The 16748-nt window shown below is 36.4% G+C and overlaps 1 protein-coding gene across 3 annotated transcripts in view; it reads left to right on the top strand.

Moving 5' to 3' along the window:
* Window positions 1–1991: 1991 nt before the first annotated feature.
* The window catches only part of EXOC7 (exocyst complex component 7), a 42203-nt gene continuing 27446 nt past the window's right edge, over window positions 1992–16748 (top strand). Inside the window, exons 1-6 of one of the 3 annotated variants that reach the window (XM_032212424.1) lie at window positions 1992–2162; window positions 4173–4238; window positions 4599–4783; window positions 5263–5368; window positions 6488–6710; window positions 13689–13856. In XM_032212424.1, coding sequence (XP_032068315.1) covers window positions 2103–2162; window positions 4173–4238; window positions 4599–4783; window positions 5263–5368; window positions 6488–6710; window positions 13689–13856 — 808 coding nt within the window. In that variant the 5' untranslated portion in view covers window positions 1992–2102. The remainder of the gene's footprint in view (window positions 2163–4172; window positions 4239–4598; window positions 4784–5262; window positions 5369–6487; window positions 6711–13688; window positions 13857–16748) is intronic. The other 2 variants (XM_032212422.1, XM_032212423.1) reach the window with 2 other exon arrangements.

Raw genomic sequence — 16748 nt, 5'->3', positions numbered from 1 at the left:
ATTTACACTCAGTACATTTATTTAGAAATGTAAGGCATGACAAAAGAGGGGAAAACCAGAATTGGAGTCGTGACAGGGAAAGAAAATAGAGCTCTAGCAAGAAAACTGTATTTATTCAAAGGGCAAATAACAACAAATACATGACCAAGTAATCATCCAGATACTAAACTTGATATAGTTGTAACAGATTGTTATCGTTTGGTTGACCTTTAGCTTGTTTGGAGGTTCTAGCAGGGGAGTGCAGCTATCATATACCTTTGATTGAAGATCAGTACACTCCTATCTGGGATGGTGATCCTCTTCCACCGAGCGCACAGCTTCGGGAGGGACGCACATGGAGCAGTGAGGAAGGGACACCTGCCTACCCAGCCAAATCAGCAGAATCAACGTTGGCGATCAACGGTGTGACAGATATCGCAGCCAGATCGCCCTCACATCCATTTGTTGACCTTATCATTTTCCACTGTCTTTATTGTTAAGAGCAATGTGTACTACTGACTTATTTTTGAAAGTTAATTATATACCCATTGGCATATAGGTAGCCGTTGATTTACGACAACTGAGTCCAAAATCAATGTTGTTAAATGAGACATTTGTGTGTGTTTTGCTCATTTTACAAGTTTTCTTACTAGTTTTTAAGTGAATCACTGCAGTCAGTAAGTTAGTAACTTGGTTGCTAAGTGAATCCAGCTTCCCCATTGACTTTATCAGGTTGTAAAAGGGGAATCACATGACTCTGGGACACAACAAAGGTTATGAATATGAACCAGTTGTCAAGCAGCTGAATTTTGGTCACATGATTATAGGAAAGCTGCAAAGGTTGTACATGGCCATTAAGACACATTTCCCAGTGCCATTGTAACTTTGAGCAGTCACGAATGAATTGAGTGTAAATCGAGGACTACCCATACTAAATGCAAGCTCAGATTCATCAGAGAATGACTTCCACTAAATTCAGTAGGAATTACGTCTGGATAGACCCCTTAACCATTTGTTAGAATTGATTCATTGCTAAGACGCTCACTAAACTCCCATCGAGAGTGGTTTTCAAGCAACAGGTTGTCGCAAAGGTGCTTTTTCAGAAGGCAACTGGACTTTTTTGTTTTTCTTTGAAGATGTTTCACTTGTCATCCAAGAAGCTTCTTCAGCTCTGACAGGATAGTGGGGAACAGAAGGATTTATATTCCTTGCAGACAGCTGGTCATTTGCATCCTTTTAGAGCATGGGTGTCAAGCTCATGTTGTCATGTCATCGTCACATAACACATCAGGACTTTCCCCCCTTGCTAAACCGGCATGGCCAGCACATGAGCATCTGGCCTGAGTTTGACATCCCTGTTTTAGAGGGTCGTTGAAGAACTTGGGAGGTTTATCTGTATCCACCATGACCTGGATGACTGAGAATCTCTATAGACTTTTACCTATCCACTTTGGGAATAATACCCTTTGAATGGTGTGGGAGTATGAACGGATTTCGAGAGAAAGGAAAATTTTGCAGGGTACAGGAACCAGGAGCACCACCCAGGTGATCCTGAGGACACAGATAAACCTCCCGGTGGTCTCATGACTCTAAAAAGAATGCAAATGACCAGCTGTCCGCAAGGAGTATAAATCATTCTGTTCCCCTCCATCCAGCTAAGAGCTGAAAAGGCTCCTTGGATGAAACGTCTTCAAAAGGAAAAACAATAGTCCAGTTGCCTTCTGAAAAAGTACCTTTGGGATGACTGAGAACCTCCATAGACTTTAAGCAATGACAGCCGCTAAAATTAAGCAGTACCGAGCCAGGCGTGACACGCGGCTAGAGCGCCTCCCATTTCTCGACGGCGCCTACGTGACGTCCAAAACAGAGCCGCTTTCAAGGCTTCTCCAAAATGGCCGATCTTTCCGAGGGGGAGACGACGGCACACGGGCAGGCGCACGCCACAGCCCCGCCCAACTACACCGCGCATGCTCGGCTAGGTCCGTACAGACGCTCCCAGGATGGCAGGCGTTCAGTAGCGGAGGGGCGGGGAATGAGGCGGACGTGGACGAGTTGACAGGAGCGCGTAGGAGGCGGCGCCGGCCTTGCCTGTCACAGGTTCCCGGGGTCGGTCGGGTTTCAAGATGATTCCCACGGAGGAGGCGTCCGCCCGGAGGAGGGAAATAGAAGGAAAGCTCAAGCAGGTGGGCGGGTGGTTACGCCGGCTCTTCGGAGACTCTCCCCGGTATCAGGCTTAAAATCCCTCCCCTCGCCCGGGCTTGGCCTTTTCCTACCTCCCTGTCGCCCCCCGGGCGCTGCTTTGACATCTGGTGCCGGGGTGTTGGGGTCCCTCTAAGATAGTAGGGAAACCCTCTACCTCTCGTGGCGGAATTAGCAGCCCCCTGACCCATCAACTCGCCAATCAAATCACTTCTTGGCTCAGGGCTTAGGGAGAAGGGGGGTGGTTCGTGTCAGTGTGCTGCCTACACTCAGAAAAGGAAATTCACACATCATGGTCCGGTTAATGGTGAATTAAATATTGGTCCAAAAAGGATGATGTTAAAGAATTGGGCTTGCAGGTTCTTCCAGTAGTGGCCTCTCTTTAAATATGAGCCATCCCTGCAGAGGATGCACTTAAGGATGCACTGAAATAGGACAAGTGACACTTGTGACTGGTTGATTTATGGGCATGATTTAAATGTGGGCCTTTTTTTTCCTTTTCCCTTTGCAATCTGCAAGTAAAATGTAGTGGGTTGCGGATGGGAAAATGCAAGCCAGTTTGGTCCAGTGGTTGAGGCATCAGGCTAGAAAATGGGAGAGTTCCACTTCAAGTCTCCCTTTAGCCATGAGAGCCAGCTGAGTGACTTTGGGTCAGTCTCTCCCTCTCCCTCTTCCCCTCCTTCCCTCTCCCTCTCCCTCCCTCCCTATTGCACAGGATGGCTGTGGGGAAACTAGGAGGAGGAAGGTGTGTTGGATATGTTCACCACCTTGAGATATATTTGTAAAAATAATAAAGATGGGATACAATTAAAAAATAAATAAAAGGATGATTTTAAAGGAATTGTGGTCCTGGGCATGATGGAAGGCTTTTCAAAATGCCATTTTAATATCACTGCATCACAAAAAGGTGGCAAACCTAGTGGGACAATATGTTAGCAGCATTACATTGCTGAGTTAAAACATTTTATTAGATTATAGAATAAAATACAAATGCAAATAGGAAGATACTGGGGGAGGGGAAAGATGTGAGGGGGGATGGGAAAAGTTAGAGTTAGAGTGGTTAGAGTGCTGTACTGCAGCCACTTCAGCTGACTGTTATCTGCAGTTCAGCGGTTCAAATCTCACCGGCTCAAGGTTGACTCAGCCTTCCATCCTTCTGAGGTGGGTAAAATGAGGACCCAGACTGTGGGGGCAATATGCTGACTCTGTAAACCGCTTAGAGAGGGCTGAAAGCCCTATGAAGCGGTATATAAGTTTTTTTTTTAAAAAAAAAAAACAATTGATACATAATGTAAGAAAATGTTGCTGTGGAACAATGTTTTGACAACACCTGTGTCTTTAGCCTTGACTGTCTCACCAAATTCTTTGTTGCCCTCTGAGTGAATGAATGAAACCACAACAGAAGTCGTTTAGAGTGAAATGCAGTTGAAATACAACTCATTTGTATTTCATCACATAACTTCAGAGAAGTGGTTGATATTTTTGAACCTGAATTTGCTAGTTTGACAGTAAATGAACTTTTAATCTGAATAGGTTCTGTTTGTTGACAGAATGTTGATTTAGCATTGTGAATCAATATGTCTTGGAAGGAATTGCATTCTACTTGAAAGGTCAGATTAGCACAATACTTCTTGATAAAAATGCTGTCCCAGCATCTTTGGATGGTGATTATGAAAGTGACAACTACAGTAAACAATGTGAATATACCACATTAAGACTATTGAAGTGCATTGTTGGCAAGGCTATCTTTGAAGAGAATCATTTCAGTTGATTTAAAATGTGGCAGCTAAGATTGTTAACTGGTTTACCTGGTTTCCAGTTGGTTTTCAGGTTCAGTTCAAGTGTTGGCCTTAATTTTTAAACCTTTAAAATGATTTGGACTTGGGTTACATTGTTTGACAATTAAATATGGTTGGGAACTTACATTAATTTTACATTCTGAAATTATTTATTTTGGTGATTGTATGTCCCCCCACTTTTTTTTGTAACATTAGGAAGAAGAAACATTGTCCTTCATTAGAGAAAGTTTAGAAAAAAGTGATCAGCTCACAAGAAATATGGTAAGCTTATATAATTTATGCTTTTTGGTGCAACCTGAAATCATCCCAGTAAGCGCCTCCCACATTTCATGTTGACAGAATTTAATGGCTTCAATGTAATATAAATTTTAATCTTTCCCTGTTTTTGCTGTGAATATTATCTTGTCTGAAGAAAATCTCAGAACCTTGATAATAATTCCAAAATAAAGATCATTTGCTTTCATAAAGCATGCTGAACCTTTTCTAGCATGGCTACTTTATACATTTTGAATTCTATTGCTTTATTTGATAGAACTGCAAATTAAAAGATAGTAGTGAAAATGGTTGAAGAAAATGGTCTCAGTTGTCTAAAACTGATTTATTCTGACTTTTTTTGCTTAGGTTTCAATACTTTCATCCTTTGAAAGCCGTTTGATGAAGCTGGAGAACTCAATTATCCCTGTACATAAACAAACTGAAAATCTTCAGCGTCTTCAGGAGAATGTGGAGAAGACTCTCTTTTGTTTGGATCACATTATAAGTTACTACCATGTAGCAAACGACACAGAGAAGATAATAAAGGAAGGGTAAGTTGATACATGATAACATTGATCTTCTTTAAAAGCTCAATTTTCTTCCAAACAGAATAATTTCACTTGGTTTGAAAAGTGGCTGAATCAAAACAATACTTTCCAATATGGAATCTCCCCTGATGTGTGAATTTTTAACTAGCACATCTGTTCTTAAGAATTCTGGAAGTTGAACTCCATATATCAAAAAAACTTACCCCCTAAAAAAAATGTCCATTCCCCTCCTTATATCTCTACCAGTAACTATGACAGTGTTTCAAAGGGAACTTGTCAACTGAAACCTCTGAACTAACAGTTGATGGTGAACCAAAGGTCCAGTTCTGGTTAATGACAGCAGGGGTTTCTGAGGGGGAAATAAACATAATTATTTTCTAGTCTTCAGGGGAAAATAGTAAAAAAACTTTATACTGTATAGTTTTGTAGCAATCAGTTGTCTGATGACCTTTCTTCCTGAACTACTTTTTTCCCCATTATAGTCCTACAGGGAGACTGGAAGAATATTTAGGCTGCATGGCTAAAATCCAGAAGGCTGTGGAATATTTTCAAGATAACAATCCTGATAGTCCAGAACTCAATAGAGTGGTATGTATTTGAATATGAACATAAATGAGTCCTGCCAAACCACCATCTGTTCCAACTGCAGACGGTTCCATGTCTACTTTAAAAGCAGCTCATATTTGCCCACAGCCCCTGATCACATTCAAATCAAGCAGGTTTAGGGTAGTGGTGTCCATGCTTCTGACTCTGAGACATGCCAATCATTTCAACCAAACACAGCCAGTCACTGAACAGAGAAAACTCTCCCCTCCCCTTTCTGTCACACGCACACGCTGTCTCTCTCACCAGGCCATTTATTTCTTCACAAGTATTTGTAAATATTGAAGGGGAGGGCTTGCAAAGCAGAGTTTTGAGGGAATAACAACTCCCTAAGAAGTCGTCTCTGCGTGATGCCTATTCTTCTTACAAATGCATTATCCATAGACTCAAACTTAGTGAGAATCTCATGCTGACAAAGATGCACTCAACTGGATTGAGTGAAATGGAATTAGGATTGCAACTGGAAGACAATCCAATGAGAAAGAAAACATTCATGACTGTGATGTGATCTTGTTAGAACACAAGTTTCATCTGTATTTGAAGTAAGGGAAGAGGGGGAAAACTGGCTTTTCAAGGGTTGAAAGGAACTATAGTGTTGCTTTTTGAAACAGATCACTAGTGGTTTGCCTTGATATCCTGTGACCTTTGCTGGTTTATGTTTAGTTGAGACACTGAAAAATCATTGAGGGATAAAATGGAGTTACATTTTTATTTCTTGCCATGTTTTCTTCAATGGGAAACAAATATTTGTGAGCCAGAATGTCTGAATGTCATGGTCCAGAAGAACATGATAACTGCAAATCCAGTGTTTGTGTCCTTTACAAAAGGGGTCATTATCCAACTTTCAATTTTCCCCCCAAACCTTGAGATGTTGTTTTAAAGTTGAGACATCCAAGCTTTTTAAATAGGAACTATTGCTGAACTATGTGCAGTGTTTGGTTTTGTAAAAAAAAATAAAAAATAAACGATACCCTTTTCTTGCTTGTGTGGTTTGAACCCATGTTTATGATTTGGGCAACAATACAAATAATATGTTATTTTATCCCTTCACACTGTAATATATAGCTGTAATCTTTTTTAAAAAAATTGTGTTGCCTCATCCAGAAATTGCTTTTTGAGAGGGGGAAGGAATCGTTGGAATCTGAATTTCGTAGCCTTATGACCCGAAATTCTAAACCAGTTCCACCAATCCTTATCCTGGATCTTATCACTTTGGATGATGACTTAAAGACTCAAGAAGATGTGTCCTTAGAACACCTACCTGAGAGTGTCCTACAGGACATTGTCCGTATTTCTGGTTGGCTAGTGGAGTATGGAAGGAATCATGGTAAGTTGATTTTAGGAATTGCCTATGTTCTAAGCTTCTGCCTGACACATTTTAGTTAGCAAGACTTTTATCAGGTACTTAAGTTTTGCCTTCCTATTTCTGTGTTGAGTGATTTTATCTTGTACTTTGTTTTATTATTTTATTCTTATTTTAGCCATTTTGGCTGTTTATGAACTGCTTTTGGGACACTGTACAAACAAATGAAATTCACATTTCCACTAAGCCAGCAATGGCCCTAATGTACTTCAGTGAGACATTTAAAAAGTGCCCTTTTGCCTATGCACTCATTAGATTCCTGAATAATGTAGTTCTCATGCATCTTTAAATTTATGGCACAAAAATATGTTTCAAACGTATGGTAACAAGCAAATCATAGGAAGCAAATTAAAAGTCTGGATTATAAAGTGTGAAAAATTAATAGAATGTGGCATGTATTTAATATATATAATAATACATTACATATACTATATGTATTCTATTTAGAATACATACACGGAATGTATTATTTCTTTATTTTTTCCAAAAGTTTCATGTCAAAAATTGAAGGCTGTTAGTTAGATATCATTGTTGGGCTCAGTTGGGATATTACTTAGATATCATAGAGTTGGGGACTACATGAACAAATATTCTTCATCTTAACTAGCCTCTAATAATAGCTTACAGTTCTTCCATAAGTCAGCTCTGTAATTTCTGTGATATTATCTACCTTCTTTACCTGTTGTCTTCCCTTTCTTCTTTGTTCAACTTTGCAAAGCTCAGTCATTTTTTCTAGTCTCATCTTCCTCTCACATCATATGTACAATGTACAGGTGTCCTTAACTTACAACAGTTTGTTTAGTGATCGTTTAAAGTTATAATGGCAATGAAAAAAGTGACTATTTTTCACACTTATGACCATTGCGGCATCCCTATGGTCACGTGATTTACATTCGGATGCTTGACAACTGGTTCATACCGTGCGTCCCCAAAATAAGACAGGGTCTTATTTTCATTTGACCCGCAAAATATGGCTTGGGCCTTATTATCAGGGGAGGGCTTATTGTTTTGGGGTTGCCAGGCGGCTGCTCTCTTGCAAGCGGGCTCCCAAAGAGCCGGGCACAGCTCAGGGGTGAACGGTTGTGTTGCACTGTTGCAGCAGTGCAACACAGCAGCCATGAGTGACCATGCTCACAAGCAGCTGCCCAGCAAACCCCCTTTCCAGCTGGGCACAGGCTTCCATCCTTCCGAGGTGGGTAAAATGAGGACCCAGATTGTTGGGGGCAATACGCTGATTCTGTAAAACTGCTTAGAGAGGGTTATAAAGCACTGTGAAGCATGGTATAGAAGTCTAAGTGCTTATTACTATTTTGTCATCTGGCAAAGCTGATTCTCTTATTCTGGTAAATGAAGCTTTTATCTGTAAGTATCTAATTTTAATGCACCAGTCAGAATGCTAACATTTATTGAAATCTAGAAGTTGAATTGAACCTGGTTCAGATTCCATATGTGGATTTTTTTTCTGAACTGAAGCTACTTTGACTTTTAACATTGCCTGGAAAAGGAAAGCAATTGGCTGTCTACATAGATTGCTGTGGTTCTAAGCATGGCACCGAAATCTATTGTTTGAACTGGCTATATATTGTCAACGTGTTTTTCACTTTCAGTGTAAAAATATAAGTGACTTATCCGGAAGATTGCTAGGATAAAAGAGATGAAAACAGTAAAAGAATCTGATTTTCAAAAGGCAGATTTTTTGGTGAATGTAAGCACATGTTCCAGAACTTAAACCTAATTTTTTTTTCAAAAGAAAAGATATTTGGGAAGAGGAATTCTAGTCTGAAGAAACCACCTTAGCCTATTCTTATTTGGGCCAGTCACTCTCTCTCAGCCCAACTTATTTTACAAATTGGTTGAAGTGGTTAAAAAAAGCTAGAGAAAGAAAGCACTGAGTTTCTTTCCTTGAGTCCTTGAATGAAGAGGATTTAACAAATAACTAAAAAATACTTAACTGTTTCTTCTTTTTCCATTCTAAATTTCCTTTCTTAAGGCTTTTATTATTTTATAAACACAATGGCTGAATACACACATAATTTTGGTCCCCAGTATCATACCTGTGCATGTGCAGAAATGCCTGGCAATATCTATCAAACTTCCTGTCTTACTTGCATGTATTTTTGATCATTTTAATTAAAATAGCAAATGGGAAATGAGCATGGTGAAATAAGCTTCAAGCACAAATGTTATTTTCCAAGCTCCCACAATTATTGTAAAGATATTAATTTGTTTAGACATGCTCCTTGTTGTGCTTCTGGGAAATGGATGTATTTTAATTACCCATGCTCAACATAGCAGTCATTTTGAAAAGCGTTTTATAACTGTCAAAACTCTACTGTCTCAAAGATGTTTGAATAATTCTACGCTAAATTATAAATCTTAGTTACAATAGTTGGCTCCACAAAACAAATTAGATTAAAACTAAAGAACTTTATAGCTTGGAAATGGCTTGAATTCTAGTAACTGCTGGAATTGTGCAACATTCCCCTACATGTAATTTTTAGCTTGCTTTAAATTCTAATGTAGATTTTAAGAAATGCTCAAGACATTTATTTATTGAACAAAAATTAAAGTAATACCAATAATGCAGATGATTTAAAATGTGATATGAGAAACTATGCTCATTTCAGTTTTAGCCTCTTTTGCATTCCCCTACCCAAGTGAGGAAATGAGTATAGTTCAGAAGTTCCTATCAAAATCAAAGAAATCTTTCATTGTTTCCTTTTTTCCTAGAATAATAGCCGAAATAATACATTATTTTTGCTAGCAGAAATAATTTATTTGCTTCTTCTGTGGACATTCATGAGCTTTGCATGCTTTCTTGACATCAGCCGCTTACCTTTCTCTGTTCTCAGCAGTCCAGCAACAAGAACCACAGGAACAGTTGATATCTTCAAGTCCAGTCTGGAGTGAGTAGGAGAGAGGGAAGCTTGGGAAGTTGGGAATTTCTTGGAGAAAATAGGAAGGAGTAAATGGAAGAGGATTCAGATCTCCAGAGCAGTTTTCTACATAAGCGAACTCCAGCTTTTTGTGAATGTGGTTTTCAAAATTCCCAGCCCGGAGGGGCTTTGGCCTTTGGGGAAGTTGCAGCCACAACACATCTGGGCTTCCAAACTGTGGGATATTGTCTTAAATATGGATGAACCTGGGAAGTGAGGGACAGGAAGAAACACTGTTAGGCGGTTCTGGTTATAACAGGAAAAATACAAAATGAAAGGATAAGATTATTTCTCACTGGTGAATCTTCATGTGTTTTGTGGGTCAAGTGAACTATATTTACTTGAAAACTATGTGTTATTTGATAAGGGGCTGATTGCATGTGGTTAACTGTCCAAATTATTTGACCAAATTGGTGTTTGAGCCCCGTTCATGTGAAAAGCTATAGAATAAGAAAAATTGTAAAACTTCCCAATTTATTTCATATTAACAATCCTTTTCTTAAGATTAGTTCTCGTTGATAACGTAGGGTTACTTCACTTATTGCCCTGCACCACCCCAGGCAATGCTGATGTCATTGGCTAATCCTTTCAACCCGGTAGCGCCTTAAACAGTGCCTCTGACATGAACAGGATGGGGCTCAATATAAATTAGCAGATGTTCTAGTATATCCATTACAAATTACATAAGTTTGAATTTAGATTAAATTAATTGGATTTAATTTCCATGGAAATTAATTGCATTTAAATTATCACAAAAATGTCCAATTGATTTCACATAAAGCAGGCTTGTGAGTAGAGCAGTCTATTCCCAATTCAGGTTTCTCATCTTATTGTTTATAATTCTGTTTTGACATCAGGAGTACTGTGAAACAAAGCACATAGAGTTCCATTCTTTTATTTTGAAAAATTACATCATGTCCTAAAATGCTTAGTTTGACACATTTGGGGCGGGGCGGGGGGGGGCAGGTTCCAAAATCGAAATGCACAGGAAAAAAAAAAAATGGAGGCAAATGGAATTAAAGGTCGGAGAGAAGAGAGCCATGACATTACAGTACCCCAAATAGTTGCCTTCTAGATTTGTTTTTGGTCTCAGAGAGGAAAGCTAAGGGGATAATTGTATATTTTCTTTAAAATATTGTAAAATCATTTCAAAAGTTGAAGATCATTTCAAGGATCGGCCTATAATTGAACCCACAATTTTGGTTATAAATCATGACAATCGTAAAGTGAGTCATTTTGTGATCCCATACAATTTTATGACTTTTTTGGAGTGGCTATTAAGCAGATGTGGGAATCATAAAGTGAACATGGTCATTAAGCAAACCCATTGTTCATTCTGGGGCGGTTTTCTTTTTTAGAAACCAGAATTAAATGCCACTTTCCTGCAAAAATGTCACAAATCACAATTATGTGACCTCAGAATGCTACAAATGGCTATAAAAGTAGGCAAGTTGCTGAATGCCCAAAATCCAGTCACATGACTGCAGGGGGAGGAACTTTTAAATTAGGTAGAAAGTCCTTTTTTCAGGGTCGGTTGTAATTTCAAACAGTCACTATGTGATGAGTCATAAATTGAGGACTAGCTGTAATAATTTAATCTGGGAATTTGCCATCACATTAATCCCTATAGTCTTCAGTTTTTGTAATGTGTTTTTTAAAAAATAACCGGTTTATGTATACAATTCCCATATCTTCTAACGCTTGAAGTTGTGATTGATTTGGCTAAATTTAACTCAGTCACCCATTTAACCATCCTGGAACAGCATTGGATGAAGTAGACTAGTGGCCCATACAGGGTCAAAGAAGCCTGCCCATTTCAATAAACCAACATTTCTGCTGCTACAAAACCAACACAGCTTTGGTTCTCAAACATGAAACTCTAATTTGGCTGGAGGTGATTGTTGTGGTGTTCTCTCATGCAACTGAACCAAGAACTGAATCCATATTATTCCCAGAGATAGCTCCATACCTTTGTTCCTAATGATTGACTGCCTCCATTGCAACCTAGCTGAAAGGAGCCCCGCTAAATATTGTGATAGGCCTGTTTTGGGTGACTTGGTCTGTCTTCATTTTGTTTGCGGTACAGGTTTTAACTGCCTGTGTGAGGAGAAGCAACCACCTGCAGGAGTCCAGAAGGGAAGCCTAAGGAACAGAGCCATTTCTCACACCAGCATAGCTTCTAGGGAGAGCTTTGTAGAGCGAGCATTCAGAGAATTAGAGCACAGCTCTAGTAAGGGTAGGAGACTGAAATTTAGAAGGCATAAGGGAATTTTGGAGAAGGCAGAATTAACTCTGCATGCTTTGAAAATTATTTGTTGGTATTTCCCATATAAGTGCACAAGGCTTGGCTTCTGAAAGGATTGCTGAATTGCTTCTTCCAATATCCCAGATTGTTAGCTATATTGCTTAGGGCTACTGGGATTTGTAGTTCAGCAACATCTGGACAGCTGCACGTTGTGTACCCTTGAATAAGTCATCTTTGGCAGTGGTAACTGTACTAAAGTCAGTATTTTTTTTTTAAAAAGCAAAAATGTTTAGAGTTGACCTAATTGATCTAATTTTAAATATAGTGCCTTTTACGAACTGATTTTTGCTAACTTTACATTTTCTAGTCAAGCTTTGTAGATATAGTTTACTATAGTTTATAGTTCAAATGGTTATTGGAGTGTAATGATATTTTCTTTTTTTGTTTTCTTTTTTTCTTATTTATAAAGCAATGCATTTTAATAAATAGACATTTCCTAAACAAAACATTTTTATATTTTATGTTTTATATTTTATGTTTTATGTTTTATGTTTTATGTTTTATGTTTGTTTTATATTTTATATTATTTTATATTTTATATTATTTTATATTTTATATTTTATATTTTATATTATTTTATATTTTATATTTTATATTTTATATTTTATATTTTATATTTTATATTTTATATTTTATATTTTATATTTTATATTTATATTTTATATTTTATATTTATTTTATATTTTATATTTTATATTTTATATTTTATATTTTATATTTTATATTTTATATTTTATATTTTATATTTTATATTTTATATTTTATATTTATATTTTATATTTTATATTTATATTTTATATTATTATTTTATATTATTTTATATTTTATATTTTATATTTATATTTTATATTTATATTTATATTTATATTTTATATTTTATATTTTATATTATTTTATATTTTATATTATTTTATATTTTATATTTATATTTTATTTTATATTTATATTATTTTATATTTATATTTTATATTTTATATTATTTTATATTTATATATTTTATATTTATATTTATATTTTATATTTATATTTTATATTTTATATTTTATATTATTTTATATTTTATATTATTTTATATTTTATATTTTATATTATTTTATATTTTATATTTATATTATTTATATTTTATATTTATTTTATATTTTATATTTTATATTTATATTTTATATTTCATATTTCATATTTCATATTTCATATTTCATATTTCATATTTCATATTTCATATTTTATATTTTATATTTTATATTTTATATTTTATATTTTATATTTTATATTTTATATTTTATATTTTATATTTTATATTTTATATTTATTTTATATTATTTTATATTTTATATTATTTTATATTTTATATTATTTTATATTTTATATTTTATGTTTTATATTATTTTATATTTGTGTGTGTATGTATGTATGTATGTATATGTATATGTATATGTATGTATGTGTATATGTATATGTGTATACACACACACACACATATATATATACATACACACACACATACACATACACATACACATACACATACACATACACAAATAAAATGAAACAGTTTGGCAGTGTGGTTTCTTTTTCCAATAAGTATAATCCAATTTACTGAAATTGATGAGCAATTTTTCTGTTACATTATTGTGCTATCGGTATTTTGGAGGACTAACAAAAAAGAAGTCTGCTTTGTAATGTGCATTATTTTTTTTCTAGACTTCATGAATGTTTACTACCAGATCCGTTCCAGCCAGTTGGACCGCTCTATCAAGGGGCTGAAGGAGCATTTTCGTAAGAATAGTTCTTCCTCGGTCATCCCATACTCTCCTGCAGTTCAAAACAAAAGGAAAGACACGCCCACCAAAAAACCAATAAAAAGGCCAGGTTAGTCTGAAATTTCAGATTAAAGTTTCTTTTCTAATTGTCTTGGAAAATCAAAGCCAGGCCATTTTAACTTGCTTTTTAATCAGTATAGTTTGAGGAGGGAAAAAGATCACTTTGTTTTAGGGTTAGTATTTGATCCCAGGTTATCTATTTGTAAAGGGTTGGTAGATTGCTTAAATTACCAAGTAAATCTGGAGATCTTACAAAAAGAATAACAGGCAAATGGTTGGAGGTAGAAATGTAATTCCTTGCAATAGTGCTGGCCCAAGGCTAAAACATTACACCAATCCCACAACAGCACCTTCTTTATTTTTTCCTGTGATGTTCTGTCCTTCAAAGTTTCCTTAAACCAGGTATCTCTATCCAGGGGCTTAGTTGCAGAATGGCTCCTATAGATGACTATTCATAGATTCATAATAGATGTGACGAATCACAAAGCACTGATTTCACTGAAAGACAAAGCAGGGAAGCTAAATAAATAACTGGATATTAAGTCCCAACTGGAATGAAGTATCTAGGTGACCTTGGCTGACATCCAAAAGCTGTACCTAGTCAGGCCTGATTTATATTGGCATTACCAACCACTAGGGCATGCAGACCTTTAGTCTAGGCAGACAAAACCCCAAATCCACATCTCCAAAGAAATCAATGGCAACCCTTTGCTGTATTGTGGCCAAGAAAATGGCATGTATCAGCAGAAGTCAAGCTTCATTTGAAAGAGATTTCACTTTTCAGATTCACAGCCTGAATGCAAGATGGAAATGAAATCTGATATATGATATATCAGTATCCTATGGAACCAGTAGCTTACTCTTTCTCATAATCCACATTCTCAGTTGACAATAAAGTCTGCTCATTCATTCACTCATTCTACTCTTCCTTTTAGAATCCTCTCTGCCAAGCTTACTCTTCTCTTCTTCACTCTTCTCTTCACTTCTTCTCCTATCATGTTGCCCACAGATATGTACAAACCCATATCCTTCCCTCTCGCCTCAAATAATCATTCTCTCCAGCCCTCCTTTACTTTATCTTCCTATCTCAGCTCTGTCTGTATTAGACCTCTCTCCCATCATTCTGATGATCTAAAGCCATCGTACAGCAGCATCTATTCTCTTTGTAAGACATTTTTTCTCTGTAATTAGTCATTGGAGCAAATGCCTTAATTTTACTAGCTTCTGAAATGTAACTTTTAACTTTTAATTTATTTTTAGTTATGCATTTAAAAAAACAATCTCTTTAAGTCTTTTTTTCTGAGTGTTGAATTTTATTAAGATTCTCTTATCTTTTAGCTACTCTAGGGCAGATCACTTCATATAATTAATTTAGAGGGTAGCTGATAATTAAATAGAAATGATAATTAAATAGAAATGAAGGCAATAATTAAGGCCCCCATAATAACACTTTCTTACCTTTGATAAAACGAATTTGCAACGTAATGTTTCAGGAGGAATGCCCTGGAGAATAAAACTGTGAATTATAGAAAATATAGATGAATAGGTGGTTATAGAACGCTCAAGTTAAATTGTTAGGAATGGTAACATCATTATTTTGGGAAGTTTTAAAAAATGTTTCATTACATCATTGACAGGTATACCCCAAGTATGTATTATGTGTGTCCATTTGCAGCTTCTCAGAATGTATTATTGCATTTTGCAATATTTGCAATTTCAGACTCATACTTCAGCTACCAAAGAGAATTCTTGGCAAATCCCAGTTGGATCTCTTAAAACTACGCCATGTCCTAAAAAGTTTTTTCGGAAAGCTGGCCAGTACTGAGATCAGAAAGAGTGGCGAATATCTGTAGCTTGGTTGCAGGATGAGGATAAAGATTTATTCTCTTGTGGGATGGTTTTCGAACATTTCGTTACCAGGCTAGGTAACATCTTCAGTGGAATTTAGGGAATTTCAGTGTCACTATTCTTCTGTTTATAAGGGCTTTATGTGATCAGTAGGTGACCTGACCCATCACAAGACCTACTGACCACACGAAGCCTTTATAAAACAGAAGAAAACGCTGACACTGACATCCCCTAAACTCCACTGAAGATGTTACCTAGCCTGGTAATGAAACGATCAGAAACCAACCCACAAGCTCGGAGGATGAATCTTCACCCTCACAAGGCAAGAAGACTGGGGGCAAAGTCATCTACAACAATCAACTTCACACATGTGCATCTTTGTTAATTTATCAAATGCTCCTTCCTGCCACACCTATAAACAAATTTATTGAGCTAAAAGTTTCCCCTTCTTTCTCCCAGTAACATCCATCTGAAATGACAAGTGCTATCAGAAAGGCATATTAATTCCTCTGGTGTGTCATACAGTAGATTCACGGAATTCTGCTTTTGACATTTTCAGCCAAGAAAACATGCATGAAGCAGAGTGCCAGTTCAGTGGACAAGATAGGACTAATTCACACATTTTTAAAAAATTGTCAGATGTGGTAAGCCACTTGCCCATAACACCTATAATGAAACAATTGCTTCTCCTATGCTGGGCAAGCTAGATCTGGCAGCATTTTGAATTGATCTGTCAGGAAGGATAACTATGCATCTAAAAGAGCCTGACAGCAAAGCAATCTGACAGCAAAGCAATCTGACAAAATAATGGAAGATAATTGTGTCTTCATAATTCTTGGGTAGGTAAGAAATCTATTTCCCAGAAATGATTCAGCTCTCAAGGGCAGTTCCAGAGGGGAAATTCTAATGTCTGCCAAATTGTCATTATTGGTTTCTTTTGTTGGAATGCAATCATCCCTTATTTTGTCTTCTACCTATCTTGAATGATAGGCAAGGAAACAACTATTCCATTTTCTGTAAATGTTAAATCCCCTCCTCCCAGTCAGTTTTAAACTTCTGGCTTCCATCCCATGGTTTTAATAGTAGTGTATCA

Source organism: Thamnophis elegans, chromosome 2 (genome assembly GCF_009769535.1).
Source record: "Thamnophis elegans isolate rThaEle1 chromosome 2, rThaEle1.pri, whole genome shotgun sequence".
NCBI lineage: Eukaryota > Metazoa > Chordata > Lepidosauria > Squamata > Colubridae > Thamnophis > Thamnophis elegans.
The sequence above is the reverse complement of the archived record's forward strand: the minus strand, read 5'-3'. Positions and strand labels throughout refer to the sequence as shown.